The sequence below is a fragment of the Taudactylus pleione genome, unplaced genomic scaffold (assembly GCF_031769625.1).
Source record: "Taudactylus pleione unplaced genomic scaffold, aTauple2 ptg000190l, whole genome shotgun sequence".
Lineage (NCBI taxonomy): Eukaryota > Metazoa > Chordata > Amphibia > Anura > Myobatrachidae > Taudactylus > Taudactylus pleione.
In genome coordinates, this window is record NW_028284592.1 from 4,886,970 (window position 1) to 4,907,803 (window position 20,834).

General features: G+C 41.9%; 1 protein-coding gene across 9 annotated transcripts in view; it reads right to left on the reverse strand.

Annotated features, from left to right (window-relative positions):
• Positions 1-20,834, reverse strand: part of SMARCA2 (SWI/SNF related BAF chromatin remodeling complex subunit ATPase 2) — a 233,705-nt gene that overhangs the window by 110,144 nt on the left and 102,727 nt on the right. For all 9 annotated transcript variants that reach the window (XM_088476593.1, XM_088476591.1, XM_088476597.1 and 6 more), the window contains 7 exons: positions 19,361-19,603; positions 15,699-15,812; positions 15,270-15,377; positions 12,593-12,679; positions 11,654-11,700; positions 3,643-3,809; positions 1,117-1,280 (listed from right to left, as the gene is read on the reverse strand). In XM_088476593.1, the coding sequence (XP_088332719.1) occupies positions 1,117-1,280; positions 3,643-3,809; positions 11,654-11,700; positions 12,593-12,679; positions 15,270-15,377; positions 15,699-15,812; positions 19,361-19,603 (930 nt within the window). The remainder of the gene's footprint in view (positions 1-1,116; positions 1,281-3,642; positions 3,810-11,653; positions 11,701-12,592; positions 12,680-15,269; positions 15,378-15,698; positions 15,813-19,360; positions 19,604-20,834) is intronic.

The window sequence follows — 20,834 nt, forward strand, 5'->3', positions numbered from 1 at the left end:
GATTAGCTCATGATACGTTATTAAGATGTGCGTATTTGCCCAAAATTAATTAAACAAAGCTTACATTTGGGGCTAATGCATTTTCAGAATAAAATGTGTATTTTAGTACATAAAGTGTAGAAAGCATTTAAGCCTTGGCATGAGGTGTGGTGCTCTGTGATGTCTACCTGCCTACATTATCAATAAGACATACTTGACATTATTCCTATGCATTCTCACTTATTGTAAAGAATCTATGATAACTAAATGTACATATGCCGGGATATTCATTACCCTTGGTATAAATAGTCTAGATGTGCTAAAAGCCATAGTAAGTAATTCCATATTTTCAGTCTAACCTGGGGTAGCTTGGCCCACCTTAATGTCTGACAATAGCATATTTGCACTATTGTAACCTTATGGTGCAAAACAAGAGTGTTAAATAAAATACTTGACTTTCAATTAAACTAATTGTGTGTGTGGGCTGCGGGTGCTCCGACCGTGGAATAAGTGTAATATTGATAATAATGACTGCGCTTTGCACATTGTGACAATACACCCCATTTATGCAAAAGCCCTAAACTGCTGCAACAGTGTTTGAAAAGAGATTTCACACTGCAGGTCACAAATAAAAAGTGCTTAATATTCAGTTGGGGAAGGGGAAGCCATTTTTAAGTGTTGTCATAACAAAGAAAATGTAAATTATATTTGCAACTGTTCTTCAAATATGTATTTTTAAATTAAAGGTGTATTAAAATACATAATATCATTCCATATTATTTCATCTTCTATGTAAAATCAATTACATTATACATACATTTTGGCAGGCTGAGGGTAAAAAGGAACACTACACTATACTTATTTAATTAGCATACATTGCTATACAGATTGGGAGTATTTGGAAAAGTCTACACACATTACAGCTTACTGCTGGATGGACCTTTATTGACGTCACAAAGAGACTAATGGAAACAACCATTATATCTCGGGAAATAAAAGTTATACAAGTAACAATGCATTACATAATATTATGCGTGTTGATTTTTTTAACCAACTAGTTATGATTAAAGTTATTTTTATCAGTAAATAGGATGTCATTTGGGAAGATAATCATTTTAATAACAATAAAAACGGCACCTGATGAGGATTCCAGTCACTGTCAAAAATGACGACTGTGTCTGCAGCTTGGAGGTTCAAGCCTAATCCTCCAGCCCTGGTACTCAGCAAGAAGATAAAGTAGGGTGATCCTTCTTCATTAAACTTTTTCAGCAATGCAGCTCGGTCTTCTGACTTGGTTGTACCTTAGAAGACATCAAACTCCATGTTAGCTGCATTTAATATACATTTGCATATGTGTTTAAATTAGATGAGCGGGTTCGGATTAGTTCATATTTTCCCGCCAAATTCAGATTTGGCGGGAAAATCAGGAATGATGATGTTTGTCCATGAAAGATGACGTTTTGCCTCTTTCTGAGACCCGACTTTTGGCGGGAAAAAAAAGAATTTGGCGGAAAATACGAACTAATCCGAACCCGCTCATCTCTAGTTTAAATAGGAAGGGAATACAAAAACAGTGAAGTGTACCTCAAATCACTGTGCCAAGGTAGACGACAGACACCAAGGGTCACCAGTGTTAAAAAAAAAAACAAATAACTTATTGCCACCGGCTTAATATCAACAAGCAGAGCCTTCATTAAACATGGGCAGTGTCATATAGTGCAGCATGTGTGTGACTTGCAGGTGCACAATCCGCACTGAGGGACTCCAGTTGCCAAGACACTTTGGACCTGCTTTACAATTGTATAGTAATCGAACCACAACATGTAAACATTAAATTTACTGCACTTGCAGTACCTTGCGGTACCTTACACCTTTGGGCGGTGGATAGAGGACATGCTCGTTCAGTACAGTTAAGGCTTGTGCATGTAAGTAAATTCGGTTTACAGTTTTTTTATGCATTTTGGTAGATGTACATTTTGTTGGGTAGATCAGTAAGTAATCCAGAGTGGATATTGTAGAAGGGTTTCTGTGGGTAAGCATGATCAAAGTGTACAGAGTTGGTGCCCAAACCTCAAGCATCACCCAGTGCCACTGTAATATGAGATGGCTGTAAGCAATATCAATTTGCTTTATATAACCTAGCTGATAGAAAATGGCTGATACCAAAGGAAAAGACAGTGAATAAAGGATAAATACAACATAAAATAACTCAATTATATAAATGTTTCAAGATATTGAGTGTAATAATCTGTATGTGATGCCTTCTCATAGTGAAACAGCTTGTACTTTAGGTTTAATGGTCATTTAATTCAGATTTCAAGAGAAATTATATATAATTCACACAACTATTTAGTTTGTATGTAGGAACATTTTTTTTCACGTGTTATCCAAGTTATGTACAGTAGTTAACAAAATGCCTCTCTTGAAAATTGCGCTAATATATGTTATAAGTGGACAATTTACAGGGTAGAGGTGATATATATCATAACTGTACACTAAGGAGATGAGAAAGGTTTAATTGGGATTTTTAATAACTACTTTTAAATACTGATCTAAAACATATTATAAAACATTAGGTTTCATGACATAGGGCCTGATTCAGAGATGGACGGTATAGCACAGCCACAGGAAAGCGGCTGTGCAATACAGTCCAACCAAAATACAAATGCAGCAGGTGGTGTCTGTAGGAAATGGACACCTCCGGCATGCAACTGCAATCTGAGTGCAGCGTCTGTAGACGCTGACTCGGATCACTCTCTCGAACGTCCGTCGCAATGGTTGCTGCTTTGGCCAGGCTGCGTAAGCCGACGGCGCAGATCCTGGACTCAATACGCCTCCATTTTGAAGAACGATCCTCGTGTCTGTCCCCCAAATGCCGCAGCATGTCAATCATGTTAGGAACTAAATAATCCATTTAAATACTAAAGTATTTTATCCTATAGACTTTTGATACCTAGACTGTCTATTGCAGAGGTTCCCAATCACGGTCCTCAAGGCTCCCCAACCGTTCAGGTTTTAGAGTTATCCATGGTTGAGCACAGGTGATTTAATTAGTACCTCAGTCAATTTGATTTAACCACCTGTGCTCAACCATGGATATCTCTAAAACCTGAACTGTTGGGGAGCATTGAGGACGTTTGGGAACCTCTGGTCCATTGTATTAATATATGTTAATATTCTATGCTTAATAGAAAAAAAACTTAGAAGTGACTATGCTATATCAGGCTTACTGATCTGCAGAATAAGAGTTCATGCACTCATGATATATCCAGAATATACGTTTGGACTAGTAGAACATAATACAGCAAGCACTCACTTCGGAAGTAAGGGTGCATGCAATTTCTAATATCTTCAATGCTATGTTTGTAAATGTAAATAGATTCTTCTTCATTTTGGTTCTAATAGTGTGCAGCATTCTTTAAATCTGTTGTAATCCTTGTCTTTTTCTTTTACTTCAAAGTTTTTCAGTTAGGCTAGAGTGCCCTGTATGAATATATTTCTGTAAAAAAATTGGTAATTTATACATTCAAAGCATTTAAGCAGACTAGATATGGAGAAATACCAGAATTCACTGTTAATGGTAAGCGATTGCCAAACAATTTAAATATATGACACTGTCAAACAAAACTTATTTCACTCTGACTATAAAAAGAAAGCACAAACCATCAAGTCGCAGGTAGAGGAAGCTCCGGAAAGCAAAGTAGTCTTCCATGATGGTCATGAGTGATGTCATCTGACAAAAGAGCAGGACCCGGTGATTTGTGGCTCGTAGCTTTGGTAGGATCCGATCAAGTAATTCAAACTTTCCTGAGGCCCTATACAAATCAGGCCTTGGAGACATAAAGAACTGGTTTAAGTTTGAATACTAAAAAATGTACATTAGCATAGTAACAACAAAAAGTAGATAACACATCATGATACAGAGACATCAGAGTGATCAAATCTGGGAGAGCTTTTTAAGTTTGTGCATCCCATATGCTATTCACTGTAACACAATAACAATACACTTTTATTTACAGATTAATAGAATAAAATAAATAAAGGTAAAACTGTAGTAGTGTTCCTAGAACTCATAGGGGTAAATGTATGAAGTAATGAAAAGAATGGAGAAGTGTGCCAGTGGAGAAGTTGCCCACGGAAAGCGATCAGTTTTGAGGTTGCATTTATAGTACATTCTGTAAAATAATAAGAGCTGTTTGGTTGCCATGGGTAACTTCTCCACTGGCACACATCTCCACTCTTTTCACTGCTTCATACATCTACCCCATAACTCTGTAGAAGCAGGTTTTTAGTTTTGGTGTTACTGTATTTACATGGGAATGTTTCAAGCTTGGATAATAGAAATTTTTGGTCAACTTACCACTGAATCCCCTTTTCTCTTGCAGCAAGACTGGGGAACACTGGACAATGGGACTGTAGGTTGGGTCTGGAGCTGGCACTTAAATTAAACTGTAGCTTTAAATCCTAAACTCCTCCCCCTCTGCATTCACACAATTCCAGTACTTTTTTTTTTTTTTAAATAGTCCGGAGAGAAGTAGCAGGAACCCGGTCTACTGTTTAAACCAACCAAACAAACCAGTAGGGGAAGAATAAAAAAAATAAAATAAAAAAAATAAAAAAAAGACTGTCAAGAACCAAAACCTCGCACGACAGAGAAAAGGATTCAACGGTAATTTGTCCAAACATGCTATTTTCTCTTGCAGCAAGGTTGGGGAACTCTGGACAATGGGACGTTCAAAAGCCACCCCCAGGGGTGGGACGCTCAGGCTGCCTGATCGGGGCAGTGTACACCCAAAGTGGGTTTTGCCGAAACGTGAAAATGTGTAAACGTGAGGCCAGAGGACAAGATGGCCGCACTACGGACCTGTGCTGCTGAAGTCTCGCGTTACGCTGCCCCATAAGATCGCCGCCGCCCTAGCAGAAGGTGGCGACACCTGGTCTGGTGGCGGTCACCACGCACCAGAATAGGCTTTAGTGATGACTGAGCGGAGCTGGTCAACCATGTTCATGCACGTTATAAATAACCAGCTGAGAACAGTACGGCATCCCAAGAAGACATATCCAAGGAAATATGCAGAGCTCAGCACAACTAGCAGAGCCAGATCATCCCAGTCCTGGAAATTCACAAAAAGAGGAAGAACCGGAAGAACAATATCCTGGTGTAAGAACAAGGCTGAAACATATAACCTGTACGGTGCAACCGCACAATCGTCATAGAAGAAAAATGTGGCTTGCCAACCCTAAACACTGAACTATGCCGAGGGAAAGCAAAAGCCCTAAGAAAGACCAATTTCCAAGCAATTAATTGAAGATCCACTGAGCGCAACGACTCCAATGGAGCCTAGGTGAGAGCCGATAAGACTAGATTAAGATTCCACGGCTCCACCTGTGAACAAAACGGTGGTTATATACGCAGTCCACCTTGTAAAAAACAGTTTGTATCCTTGGAATAAGAGCCAAACGTTGCTGGAAAGAAAATGACAGGGCCCAAGCCTGTATCGTCACAAAACAAAGTAGTCAACTGGCCTCCAAACCCTCCAGAAGGAAGGCCAAGAAACGTGAGGCGATAACTTGGAACGGTTACACCACAAGAGGTAGTTTTTCCAATCCCGGAGAGAAGCAAGAGATGGAAACAGAGTCTGGGTTTGCAGCGTAGTACGGATCACTAGAGAGAAAAACCTGCAGCTTTCTCATACTCAGTCACAGAAGTCACGTCGTGAAAACCAACCAAGGAAAGTGCCCTTGTAAAAATGGGCCAAGTTGCAGCCGGTCTGGACGAAGTGGAAGACGCCACCCCGGACCTACTGACCTTGGGTGAATGTCCGCGTACCATGACTAGCGTAGCCAACCTGGAGCCACTAGGATTACCCTCACTCGGGAAGCCTCAATGCCCCTGGAGACATGAGGGAATAGTGTGGACGGCGGAAACAGATTCTCTGGATGAAAAATTCCACGGAACAGGCAAGGCAACCACCTGCGGATGCTAGCGGATCACATACCAAACTGCGGAGTCTTGCAAACGTGCCAAGGGGCCATGAGATCCCCACACTGAAGGCCTCATGCCCGATTGGTAGGAAGACCATTGGAGGGAGAGCCCACTGTCCTGGGAGAAACGTGGTTCTACTGAGGAAGTCCACTGACCAATTTCCCCCTACTGGTATGACCACCGCTGAGAGAGACTGAACAAAAAGGTCTCCGCCCCGGAAAGACTTCAGCATCGGCGTTGTGCTCTTTTGCCTGCCGGAAGAAGTACATATGCCATCGCCAAGTCGTTTGTCCGATCGGCCAGCCGGTGAGGATGGACAGGGCACCTAACAGAGCCAGAACGATTGTTTGTAGCGCAAGTCCATCGAACAGCCGAGCCATTGTGGACGGTGACCCAAGGCCCCGAAGCCAAAAAGCAATGTCACGGCACCTCAGCCCAGGAGACTCGTAGCCATGGTCACAATGAACCAACACCGAAGGATCAAGAATTCGACCTGGAGGAGAACAACTGAAAACGCTCCACGAATGGAGAGTGATGAGTGCTGTCGGACAGAACGGAAACGGAGACGAGAGGGATGCTGAGCAGCCCTTTCCAGTTTGGAGAATTACCCCCTGGGACTCTCGCGAGTAGAACCTGGTCCACAGAATGGTACCTAAGTGGAGACCATCATGCCCAACAACCGAATGTTCCACAAGGTCGACGGACGAGGCTCCGCCTGAACCGTTGGCCAAGGTTGGTTGTGTCCATTGAATGTCAGCCGCAAGAAAAACACAGCTGGAGAGAGGTGTCGGAGGCAACCCCCAAAACTGAAGGCGTGGACGAGGAAGCAAGGGAGACCTTGCAAAAATCGGGATACAACACTGATCCGAAAGTATATGAAACAAGCGACCTAGGAAAGTCCGTAACTGTGAAGCCTACGTATTCTTCACAAACAAAATCTCAGAAGAGGGACGAATTGTGATATCCTTTGTGTGCAATATGCATGGCATCACCAATCTCATTGTGTTGCAAACACACGGAGCCAGGGCCCCACCGAATGGTAGGGTCCGGAAGAGACAGGGAACAGGGTCAATTACCCACTGAAGAAGGACGACCCGCCCGAAATGGAACCTGAAGATACGCATACCAGACAAGCTAGCGAGGATTTTTTGGCCTTCGTATTGTGGTGTACCGATCTGAGAGAGTTCATGCAAACTGAACTACCCACCCCCTGGTGCTCAAGGCACAAAGAGATCATATCATCCGGAATGAGCATTCAAACAAGGAAGGAGATAGAACCCCAGTTTGCATTCCTGCGGTGGTCTTGGGAGCAAAAACTTGCCGGCTGAGAGTAGTGGAATGATAACACGGACCAATGTCAATGCGTTCGCCGCTTCCTGGGGAAGAGCGATGTTAATAACTAAACAACGCCGAGGAGGTGGACCTCAGAGGTCCAAGATGGAACCATAGCGAATGATGCCAAGCACCCAGCTGTCTGAAAACTTTAGAAAAGGTCACTGAACCGGATCAAACGCCCTACCCCTTGCACGCGAACTAGGTAGAGCGAGAGAGATAGCCCGTTAGGTCCTAGGCTTCCTTGTCAATGGGACTAGAAAATCTGCCCCCAGAAATCGAACCCCTGCCAAGGAAAAAATCCGCTTGTGTCAGACTGACCTACCAAGGATGCACCACACAGAGGAAGGAGCGAAAGCTTGGGAATGCAGACCCCGTCGTTAGGGACGGCCACCGGAAGATAAGTGCTTTCCCGACCGGTGGGGAATATCCAGGTGTGGCTAAAAGAGAACTTCCTTACCAAACAGAAGATAGTGTAAGGAACTAACTGGTAATGAATGTGAATGCGAAGCATTGAGCCAAAGGGACCGTTCAAGCCAAACCGGCCGTAGCTGAAAACCCGTAAGCAACCTGTGCCGTCTTGCCTGGCCACACAGAGCTTGCCGCAAATGTCATGCCAAGTTAGCAGGGAATCCCAGGGCAAATCACTGTGATGGCAGAAGTGACCATAGCTCCCACCACCCATGTCAAGGCTCGCCAAGGCCGGATAATGACCAAAGAACCTATTAAAACAGACCGGAGACAACCCTCAAAGGTTTGGGGTAGAAGACCCTAAAGGACGTCGAGCCCTGAACAGGAAGGGGCATGTGGTGATAACTGCTATGGCAGCGACCACCGTGGAAGGTGCTGCCAATCAGATACCTGCGAGAAGCGGAGACCTCTTAAGCCGGCGTCTACTATGCCTTTCTGGTGAGACCGGAGAGATTCGCAGAAGGAAAGTAATGACTTTCCATCGCCAACGCTTGGCCAGACCCACAGACCCCGCTGGGGAATCCATATCTAAAATGCCTAGAGAGCAGTGCAAAGCAGCAATGAGACAGTAGACCCTCACCCCACGGGACAGCGCAAAGCTTCGCAAGCTCTTTTGCATGCAAAACGTCTAATAAAGCCCTGAAAGGAGGAAGATGCCACCAAGACCACCCTCCACCTGCGCCTCGCACAGCAGAGAGTATCCTGGAAAAGCGTGCCAAATAAGTATATAGTCTGAACACACAACTGTCTGAGCTGGAGTCAAACACACTACCTTGTGCCATGAGGTCTCTTGTAGAAAACTGGCTGAAATGCGGACGCCGCACGCTGTAAAGCATGGAGCCAGAGCGGGACATACCGTGGCTGGGAACATAACCCTATAGAGGGAAAAAAGCCTGCGCCAGAGACGAGGGAAAACCCAAGCCTGAACTTGGTTTCCCTGTGAAGCACAACCAGCACCACTAATAGGGTGTACACCAACCTGCCCGGTACCCTGTGCATGAAGGCAAACATTGCTAAAATTACAGTAAAATCCCAGTACAAACTCCATATAGTTAGGGTTGTACCAGGAAACGAACCCACGGCCGCCGTGCGTGGGGCCGCAATGCTAACCATTACACCGTCTGTGTTGCCCCTAGTATAACAAAAGATGTGATTAACTGTAAAGCAGGCAGCGGTGAAGTCTGCGTATACATAGGTGGCTAACACAGAAGCAGTTAACACATACAGTAGGCAGGTAATACCAGTACAAGCGTAGACTACTTGTATTACATGGAGCTGCAGGGGAGAAGATTGAAACCTTCCTGTGTCATGCAGGAGAGACCAACAGTACCAGCAGAGGGATGACGTTCCGTGCACCTGGTGATGGCAGAGCCGACATTCTATGCTGCTGCAGGAAGGTGAGTGCAGCGTGAGAAGCCCCGACCCCACCTTCTCCATACTCCGCAGACCTGGAGTACTACCCACGGTTACGGGAAACTCCGTTCCAGCCCTGTTGATGGGCAGCCTGTCCGCGCGCGCACCCCTCTTGTATGGGAGGGGAGCACAGCAACAAGCCTGTTTGCAAAATGGCGGCCACCATCTGCGACAGCCCCCTCCATCGTCACCCTCTAAAATTGAAACCGCGTGCACCGGACCCCAGGCCCAGACATTCTCACCGGACACCAGAGTGCTGTGGGGGGTCCCCGTGAAGCGCACCCCCCTGTGCGCCGGCCTGTTGACAAACGCAGCGGCCGCACTCAGTCTGTGCGCTGCTATAAGCAGCGCACAGGTACCTAACTGAAAAAAAGAAAAATAAATATTCCAAATAAAAAGAGAAATATAAGCTAACAATCCATAGCAGCCCTCTAAAACATGCCCTACTCTGTGAAGCACTTAAAGAACACTGGAATTGTGGGATTGCAGGGGGGGGAAGAATTTAGGATTTAAAGCTACAGTTTAATTTAAGTGCCAGCTCTAGCCCCAACCTACAATCCCATTGTCCAGTGTTCTCCAGCCTTGCTGCAAGAGAAATAAGTACAAGGCAATTTCAAGTAAATAAGAAGTGTAGTGTATGGTTGGAAAGAAGAAAACCAGTCAGTTACTAAAAGCAATAAGAACAATCCTTAATTATAAAAAAGAAAGCAAATAAAAATATAAAACAATAAATCTATTTATTATGGAGCAATCAAATTGTCAGCATGACTTAAAATGGCTCCACACAGAGTATATATATTTTTTTTTAATAAAATGAACTTCAGCCTAGCAAAATAAAACAATTGTTATGAGAACATTTAGAAGCAAACCTACTGTCTTGTACATTTAATCAAAACAGGTGTCTTGTACTTTTCCTATGACACTAGCTAATTTGTAACTATCTGAGAATCGAGGTCGAATGCCTGGTAAACAAGTTAAAGAAAGATAAAATTTACATAACCAATACATCTGAAAAAAAAACACCATTCTTTCAGTTCTACAATTATGTACAAAAATATGTAATTAATCCTTAAGTCATCCATAGTTTTATTATTTTACACAACACTCTTAAGATATAACTTAACTAATTAATAAGACACAGACAACTGTATAGAAATGGTAAAAGAGGTCACAGCCAAGTTTATTATATGAAATTAGAATTGTTAATTAGTCCTGGTGGCGAAAAAGCAGTGCTACCTCGGTCCACAGCTCATAATTAATTGATTGCTTTACCAAAATGGGGTGGAGTTTTCTCCACCCCCTGCGCAAGCTATCCTGGGTAGAACCACCCCCCCTTAACTAGCATACTGCTGGCCCCTCCCTAGGATGAAGACCTGGTTCTCCTTTAAGGTAGCAACCGACTCGCTTTTCTCAAAGGGGGAATGCTAGCCAAGCTCTGCTGCGCTAAATTGAGCCGCCGAGGAGCACTGCTTTCCGCCTGCTGCTCCTCACCTGTTGGAAAAAGAAGCATAGCATATTCCAACGAGAAACGTATTGGCACACACCAATTTTCTCAACTGATAACTATTGGTACAAACCAATTTCTCAACATGAATAAAATATTGGTACAAACCAATTCCTCAATGTGCCGAGTGGGTGGGAGGGAGGTATCTCAAAATGGCAAGAGGCAGTTGACTCCTCCTCCAGCCTTAAAATACAAATGCTAAACCCCGCCTTGACGGGGCAGCTAATAGGCTAACCAAATAATGATTGGCAACTGACCTCAACCAATTACAAACTATCAACAAAAACCAGCTCTAACTAGTACTGTACCAAAATAAAAAACAGTGTGCTTATATCTTCTCAAGCTTATTCAAGCATTCGAATATTTTAAGGTGCGTACACACTGGGCGATCAGGAAAGAGAGTACGATTAAGACATCGCAATCGTACCGTCGTTCCTGATCCCCTGTAGTGTCTGCACTGAACGATCAGTCACTCAGTGCAGGCACTGTCCATCATTCCTGAACATGCCAATCTGTCGTTATCGGCAGATTGTGCTGCATGTTCAGGCGATGGACAATGTCGGAAACGACCAGCGGGAGTGCGCATCGCTGGTCGTTTGTGACATAAAAGTGCACGATTTGTGCACGATTACTGAGCGATTGCACGACTACGATGTCGTAATTGTGCAGTCGCTCAGTAATATCGCCCAGCGTGTACGCACCTTTACAAGAGATATCAGACAAGATTCTGGCTAGAAAGTACTTTTGAAATGTAATATTTTAAAATAAATCAAGAAAAGTGACTGATTGCATCCTATATACAGTATAATGCAAAATAAATGGACATAATCAGTATGAACAATCCATTACTATAATAATACAGAAGATAATCCTGTTATTTTTCTATTATCTTAAAACAAAAGTGGTTGGATTGTAAGACTTTAAAATATGTAATGCTAACATCAGATGCAAATATTAAAATTATTTACCCATTGATTATTCCATTAGCATATCCCAGATGTTCAGCAAATGATTCCTGCAATACATTTTTTTTTTATTATTATTTTGTATGACATATGTATTGACAATACTTGTTTTATAGGGGTGTATACATAGTATTTGAAGGACAACAGCTTATCTTTAATAGTATACAATATTTTCCATGTAATTTACATTTTAAAAGCAAGACACAAGCATAATGTATCTGCCCTTATACTAGAAATACACTGTATAGCTATAATTTTCATTATATGAAATTTCTTGCACTGGCAAATGAAGATGAACATCAGTTCAGTTGTCACTATCTGTATAGTGACAACTGAACTTTTGTGTATTAAAAACCAGTAAATGTGGCACATAGCAGACATTGCACCTTAAGCCACAAATCAGCAGCAATTGGACTGAAATCCTAGATGTTTACATTGCAAATCAGTAAGCTGTAGTGTTTTCACAAGGTAATTATTCATGTCTGGTGATTTTGACACATTTTAATTTGGTTCAACCCTTCACCTAGTGGTTGTATTAAGTACTCGTATGCCACATATGCTATGGGTTGGGTATAGGATGCCAGCGGTCAGAATACCAACAACAGCATCCAGACAGTCAGAATCCCGACGCACAAAGGTAAATTGTATAACCCTAACCCACCTTTCCCGCAGCCTCACCCTAACTCCCCCCTCACAGCCTAACCCTCCCTGTAGTGCCTAATCCTAACCCCTAACCTAACCCTCCCCCTAATACTTACCATCGGGATGCCAGCGGACGGGATCCTGGCACCTGGATTCTAAGATTTCCGGCTCTGATATTCTGAGCGCCAGCATCCTGACTGCCAGTATGTCAACTACTTTCCTATGCTATGGCACCCCCTAAATTTTCACTAGTATAAAGTGATTACCTGACTGGTAACTGATGACAACCGCCGGACTTACCTCAATATGCTGGAATATGTATGGGTGGTTGCATATCTTTCTTAGCTGCATGATCGTATTCATCAGTGTTTTTGCTCCACCTTTGCCCTGTCAGAAAGTACAAAGACATGTATTGGCATCATTTACCTTCATGGTTTATACCAGAGGTTCCCAAACTCCGCCATTCCAGTCCAGTTTTTAAGGCTATCCATGCTTGTGTCCAGATGGTTAAATTAAATTGACTGAGGTAGCAATTAACTCACCTGTGCTCAAGCATGGATATACTGAAAATGTGGACTAATGGAGTAATTTGCAAACCTCTGGTTTATACCATTCCAATTTACCATAAATCAAGTCTTTAAGAGAAGTAATATGCCACATCCTCCTTTCTATACATAAGATCCCTTCTAAACCTAAAAGTTAACGAGACGTCAAAGTTACTTAGAACATGCTTATAAAATTCAATTTTTAACCAAGTACCTTAATACTAATAGTTCTGTATGTTTTACAACAATTTCATTCAGTGTCTGATGCTATAAAATGCATTCCAATGTGTAATACTTACCTACATCTGTCAGTGGTGAGGACAGATGCCAAAACTATACTAAATCAGAGACCAGGTGGCTGATATGCCCTGCAGAGCTATTCAGCAGAGTCCCCATGTCTCTCCACACAAGAAGCCCCAACAAACCTGCTGAGCGGGAATGTACAGTCTTAGGTACAGCCTTTCCTGTAGAAATGTAAGACTGACTGATAACAGCAGAGATCCATTTATTATTAGTTAATTTAGAGACTGGTCAGACCCTTTTTTGAAAGTCATACAAAATAAAATGATCATACATGAGGCAGATCTCCCCATTGTGAAGAACTAAACCTCAAGCGCTCTTACTACATCCAACAAATGGAGAGCATCCTGCTGGTCCAGATGAGATTCTCAAGGCAAAGCGGGAACCAGTATTTCCTGGTTTATATTAAGCGGGAAACCACTTTAGATTGAAGGGAAGGTGTAGTCCTTAAAACAGCCCTGTCTTCATGGAAAATAAACATGTGGACCAGCAGGAAAGAGCTGCAAGTTCAGACATCTCAAAGTCAAAGATATGGCTAGGACAGTGGTGGCACCCTGGGGTACCTCAGGATACTTGCAGGGGTGCCATAGGTTGGTGGGTCCACCACCAAATAAAATTATTTCTGGTCAATGTAATGTAATATGTGGTTAAACAGAAGCTCAAACCTGTCCCCCACTATATTACTGAGCCTAAGGATGACAGGTAACCACAATTTACTTCACTGTACTACTTTACTACATTTTTCTGAAATTCTCAATAACAAACTTTTGGCTTAGGGGTGTCGTGAAAACAATTCCGATGCACTAGGGCGCCGTGATTCAATAAAGTTTGGAAACCACTGGGCTAGGAGAAGGAATGTCTTCCAAGTAAATAATGCAGGACTTATTCATGTACACATGAAGTGGCTACCAGAAGATATCACTATAATGTCGCATCAATGTGATATAAAGTAATGTTTTGTAGCCATTCAGTAAAAAAAACTTAGTTCACCGGCTCCCCAGGATCGGATGACATATCATCTAGTGCAGGGGTCTTCAAACTTGGCCCTCCAGCTGCTGTGGAACTACACATCCCAGTATGCACTGCCACCTTTTTGATATAACAGCATGCTAAAACTATGTGCAGTGCATGCTGGGATGTGTAGTTCCACAGCATCTGGAGGACCAAGTTTGAAGACCCCTGATCTAGTGTACCCACCTTAAGTGCTGCTGCTGTTGCTTCAGTCAACGGCGGCTGCTTGTGTCTGAGCAGAATATTTTCTGACTTCATCTGATTGGACAGTGCCAAAAAGAGGAAGGCCAACAGTACCTCCTTCCAAGTATCTTGCGAACTAAAGGCTGCCATCACTAAGTAGCACCCTGACAGCAGCTCAGAAAAGCTGCCCTGATATGAAGCGTGTTAGGCCCTATTGCCCCCAGCACCAGGATATTATATATATCCCTTCTGAGGTGCCAGGGATTGAGCACTGCTCTCTGTTTCGTTCGGGAACAGAGAACAGTGCACCCCCATCTCAGGTGCATGGTAGGAGACAGAAAGAGCATACAAGGGGGCTTTAGTGGTTCGGGAATCCCGGGCAGTAACCCGTGGCGGTAGTGGCCATGTCTCCTGGAGATGCTCTCACGTCAGGAGCAGACTGCGGTCAATTGAGAAGCTTCAGATTTGCACAGTCTGCCCCTAATGTAGCCCAAAAGCAGGGTACATGCGTCTCAAGGGGAAAACAAATATAAAAAAAATTATGCATAAATATACAAGTGGCCGCAAAACAATCTCAAAACTCGCACCCAGCTCCAACGGAAAATTGACGATTGAGTTTAGCTTCCGCTAACCAGGTTATAGAGGGAGCAGCAGTGGACAGGCTCCTCGTGCCTTCTGGTATAAACCCAGTGTTTCACATAGAAAGGAGAACTCCTAATACTACTAAAATAATAACCTCAGAAGTTTCTTGGCTTAGATTGACCATTTCCAATAGTAGACTTTTGCTAATCTCTTGTTATGCTCACAATTGTGACTATTTATTTAAGTTGCGAGATACCAACCATTAAAATAAAATCATGATAAATTTACAGAAGCACTTGCAAATTCTCCAACACACTCTCACAAACAATTCAGAGACAGCATTTTACATACTGTACCTTCTTATCTTTTTCTGATCCATCAGTGAGGAGAATCCCTTTTGCTTGCATGTGTCGATATAGAATCTTTTGGAGAGCTGACATATCACATTTAACTACATATTCAACCTGAAATAATTGAAAGGTATATAATGTTTGCAAACAAGTAGTAACAAAAAAGGAAATAAATAAACAAGTTATTTTTGCATAACACATACAAATCATAAGCATACAGATAACATAAATCAGTGCACAAATAGCTTTAGATTTATAACCAGAGCAAGTAATTGCTAATAATCAGTTTCATATCGATTAATTTGACTGTCAAAACCTGTTTTGCGTAAGTTCCCTCTGTAACTTGGCCATGAGCAATTACTTCTCAGCTTTGCTGGTTATTGGTCCATGCATGTAAAAGGAGCCAATCACTGCAACATAAATAGCATAACCAACCTTTTCTGGTAACTGCGACTCTACTTCCTTCTTCAACCTTCTCAACAAGAAGGGACGCAGCACTTTATGTAGACGGCGTATAATCAGTATAGTTTCTTCTTCATTTAAATCCACCTAGCATCACAAACAAAAACAATACATTCCTGGAATTAAAACATATAGGCTAATGTAGCATAGAAAAAAATGTGACCAAATCAGATTAACAAATATACAGTAGTTCTATACAGTAGGAATAATTTGTCTATTTTATATATGGCACGTGGGAAGCAGTGCAAAAACAGGGAGACCCAGGACACTGGTACTGAAAAACTATTACAGTATTTGTGACATAACGTGTCATGTTTCTCTAGATCTGTCCAACTTTGTGCAGGGAAGTGCAGAATTTCCTCCTCACTACCTAATGGAGACCAGACCTTCACCGGTAAGATTAGTCTGGCAGTCAGAAACACTCACAGAAGAGACTGAGGGGGAGGCTTGTCAAATCTTCTAAAGAAAACAATTGAAGGTGTTTGTCCACAACAGCTATTCAAATTTTAGCTACAATTTTAAAGAATGTAAAAAATAAACAATAAGGGCGTGGTAGAAGAGATAGACAGTAAAAAGGTCAACAGTGTCTAGATCGACAAATGATGTTAGGAAGTCAATAGGTTGACAGGGACAAAAGGTTGACGCAGTAAAGGTCGACATGTAAGAAGGTCGGCGGGTACAAATGATGCAAAAAATGGTCGACATCTTTTTTTGTTTTCTAACCCTAATCTTCACCCTAACCCTAATCCTCCCCTTGGTGCCTAACTCTCCCGCCAGGTGCCTAACCGCCAGGGTAGGTGCCTGACCCTAACAGTCCCCTTCTAGTGCCGAACCCTAACCCTACAGTAAGTGCCTAACCCTAAACCTCCCTCCTGGTGCCTAACCCTAACCCGTCAGGGTGTGCCTAACCCTAACAAAAAAAAAAGCATGTGTTGATCATTTTTGTGGTGACCTTTTGACCTTGTTGACCTTTTGTCCCTGACGACCTATTGACTGTCTAACATCTGGTGTCTATCTAGACATTGTCGACCTTTTTACTGTCCATCTATAGTCCAGAACCCAAACAATAGCTAGAATCTGACAATTGCTTTACACGATCTTTACATTGTAAAATAAATTTCCCCTAAAGTCCCAGAATTTGACATGGCTAAGTACTTTGCCTTGGAAGACGAAGTACTTGTGAGACATTTCAAGGAAAATGTGTTCATACTAGGGAGGAGAGAGGATGCATTATTACAGAGGATGGGAAGAAATGTAACATTACAGAGGTTGGGGAGGGGAAGAAATGTGTTGCAACAGAGGAGTGCTTCTCAAACGCTGTCCTCAAGACACACTAACAGTACAGGTTTTAAGGATAACTTTGGCACAGATTGTTAAATCATAGGCACTAATAAAGTACTATTCGATCAAGCATGGATATCCTTAAAACCTAGCGCGTCTTGAGGACGAAGATTGAGAAGCACTGCTACATAGGGTGGTGAGGGGGAGAAATATGTCACTACATAGGGTGGTGAGGGGAAGAAATATGCCACTATATAGGGTGGTGAGGGGGGGAAATCTGTCACTACATAGGATGGTGAGGTGGGGAAATGTGTCACTACATAGGATGGTGAGGGGGACAAATATGTCACTACATAGGATGGTGAGGGGGACAAATATGTCACTACATAGGATGGTGAGGGGGAGAAATGTGTCACTACATAGGATGGTGAGGGGGACAAATGTGTCACTACATAGGATGGTGAGGGGGACAAATATGTCACTACATAGGATGGTGAGGGGGACAAATATGTCACTACATAGGATGGTGAGGGGGACAAATATGTCACTACATAGGATGGTGAGGGGGAGAAATGTGTGACTACATAGGATGGTGAGGGGGAGAAATGTGTCACTACATAGGATGGTGAGGGGGAGAAATGTGTCACTACATAGGATGGTGAGGGGGACAAATATGTCACTACATAGGATGGTGAGGGGGACAAATATGTCACTACATAGGATGGTGAGGGGGAGAAATGTGTCACTACATAGGATGGTGAGGGGGAGAAATGTGTCACTACATAGGATGGTGAGGGGGACAAATATGTCACTACATAGGATGGTGAGGGGGACAAATATGTCACTACATAGGATGGTGAGGGGGAGAAATGTGTCACTACATAGGATGGTGAGGGGGAGAAATGTGTCACTACATAGGATGGTGAGGGGGACAAATGTGTCACTACACAGGATGGTGAGGGGGACAAATGTGTCACTACATAGGATGGTGAGGGGGAGAAATATGTCACTACATAGGACGGTGAGGGTGGGAGAAATGTGAGTACATAGGATGGTGAGGGGGAGAAATGAATTACCACAGAGGTTAACAATTGCATTAAGGGCTTTAAATCTATACTGGTCAGTAAGGACTTGAAATCTTGATCTATAGTATGTTTAACCCCCGTGTATGATAAAAATAAGACATTAAGATTAGCTAAAAAGCATAAGAATAAATCTATATATCCTTCTTGTAAAAAAAACAAACCTATATTGCTATTACAATAGTTAATTGCTTATAAATAAATTCTCCCTAATAATCTATAATGGAAGATTGTGCATAGTTAAAAATAGCAGAAAAGTTGCTAGTCTTCACTGAGCAGTAATGTTTATACTAAGGATACTTAGTATCGATGAAGCCGTTTGCATTGCACATTACTAAAAAAAAATCGTTTAGTAACATATACCATTAAACTTCACAAATCAAAGTTTTCCCTCTGAACTTCATTTTTATACAAGTTTTATTTTGTTAATTGCAAACTGTACATTTAATTTTTAGATATGACCAAGGAGAACGCGTTGTAGAACATTATACTATGTACTTAAATTGGTGGCACATGTGTTCTGCCAAAGATAGAAACCTACCTAGAAAGGAAAGTGCAATACAAAATTACCCATACAAGGAGCTCTTTCATGTTCTTGGAAAATTTAAGACAAACTTGAAAACTGTACCATTAAAAACTGGCACACCAATAAAAAAGGTTTCCCATAAACAATGACTATATACTCAAGTACACCTTAACTTGAAACAGGAAATAGTTTTCTGTTGTATTACACCGTTTTCCTTCACTAAACACTAAGAATGCACTCTGATATTATAAAGTTAACAAATCAGTGAATACTCAACTTGCTAGAAGAACACCACATACTGACATACATATCTGCTACCATAGTTAAAATGAGCAATATAATTGGCAAAAACATTTATCTTACATCCAAGTCGTCCCTACCTCTCATATCGTTTAGATAAACTAAATTAAAAGGGTTAATAAATAATGGAATTTTGCAGGGGATAGATATTGTACATAAAAATCAGCAAACTACTGAGTTAAAATGAGAGCTGCTGGCATCTGGTTTAGTAAAATAATGTACTGGGTCTATGCAATAGAAATTAAAATGAGAATATAGAATGATCAATTTAACATGCAGGCTAGTGTTTACCCAAATTTGCACTATAGTACTAGCAGTATCTAACTCAATTTATACCTTGAAATTGTTATACCATTTTAGAATTCAGAATTTCTGTGCTAAGTTGCATTTTTGTTTTTCTGGTTCTTGGGTGGAAAAAATAACCACCGGGGACATTGAAACATTACCCGCTCTCCGGTCATGGCAAATGGAGCATTGAACCATTGCTCAAACGTGCTGCAGCTTTTGAAGATGGTAGGCAAAAGAAAATTCAGCAAAGCCCAGAGCTCCGGCAATTTGTTCTGGAGCGGAGTTCCTGTTAGCAGTATACGTCTTGGAGCCACATAATGCGTGTTCAACACTTGCGTTAACTTGCAGTGGTGATTTTTCATCCGATGCCCTTCATCCACAATCATGTACTTCCATCGTATCTAAAAACATGGCAAGGGAAGCCTTACATATGTCACTGCATTTACACACATTTATGAAAGCTTCCACGGGCAACAGGAAAAACTGTTCTGCAACCTACGGATGTGTTCTTATAAACTATTGATGCAGTCAAGCCAAACAGCCCTTCTCGGGAAGCCAGTTCCCATGTGACTCGGTTTGCATTGCATATTTTTTAAGTTTCTCCAGAAAATGGGTCTTTGGCCTCAACAAATGCAACAATCTGCTTCCTGAGACTGCCTTGATTCATTTGATAAGCAATGCTTGTGTATCTGTGTGCAAAGGAGTCTGAAACTGAGTATGAAGTGCTATAATGCAGTGGCCACTGCTTTTTACCACACCGTTCCGCTGTACTTCGTATACAGATTCAGTTGTACACAGACATACAAGTGTCGCATATCAAATCAATCAAGGTAGTCTCAAGGAAGCAGATTGTTGCATCAGTTTAGGCCTAGAACTCATTTTCAGCTTGTGACCAAAATGCATTTTCCGATGAAAAAGACACATGACATATTGAGGCTAAGAGGGGTATTCAATATGAAACGTTAACTTCACTGTCGAAGTTACCGTTTCATATCAGAGTTTTTTTCTGCGTTAAGGTATGGTGCGCGCTCCCGCTTATCCTCGTATTCAATATGAAATTAACGAAAACGGGAAACTCCGAAGTTGGATTTGCGTAAAGTTACGAATTTTTCCTTAAAATAATTGTAAGACCCCCCGAAAGTTGTAAAAACATGGGGGAACACTATGGGTACCCCCGTTTTAGCCTTTAATTGAAAGTCGGTGATTTAAATAGCCGCAGCAGTTGTTTTTTTCCCGACATTGAAGTGATGCAGAAGAGCACTTAGGTTATTTTTTTTCGTTTTTTTAAGTGGTCCCATCAAATTTGGAGTACATGAAAATGGGTGCTAGCATATTTTTAAGTCCCTAAAGTATTTTTTTTTTTAAATTCTGCATTTGTGCACCTGCCGCTATAATTCTATTCTAGAAAACATCTGCCGCATACTTGCAGAATAGCCCTGAACCTATTTCCCTATTGTTAAACAATTTTTTCCTATTTTTTTTTTCTCACCCCAATTTTTAAAATTATTTTTTGGGGTGTCCCTATTTTTTTTTTTTACTTTTTTTGACACAGTTCTTTTTTAAATGTCATTCCCAGGGGTGCAGGCTTAAAAAAAATAGCCCCAATTCTGCACTTTTTTTCGACACCTATTC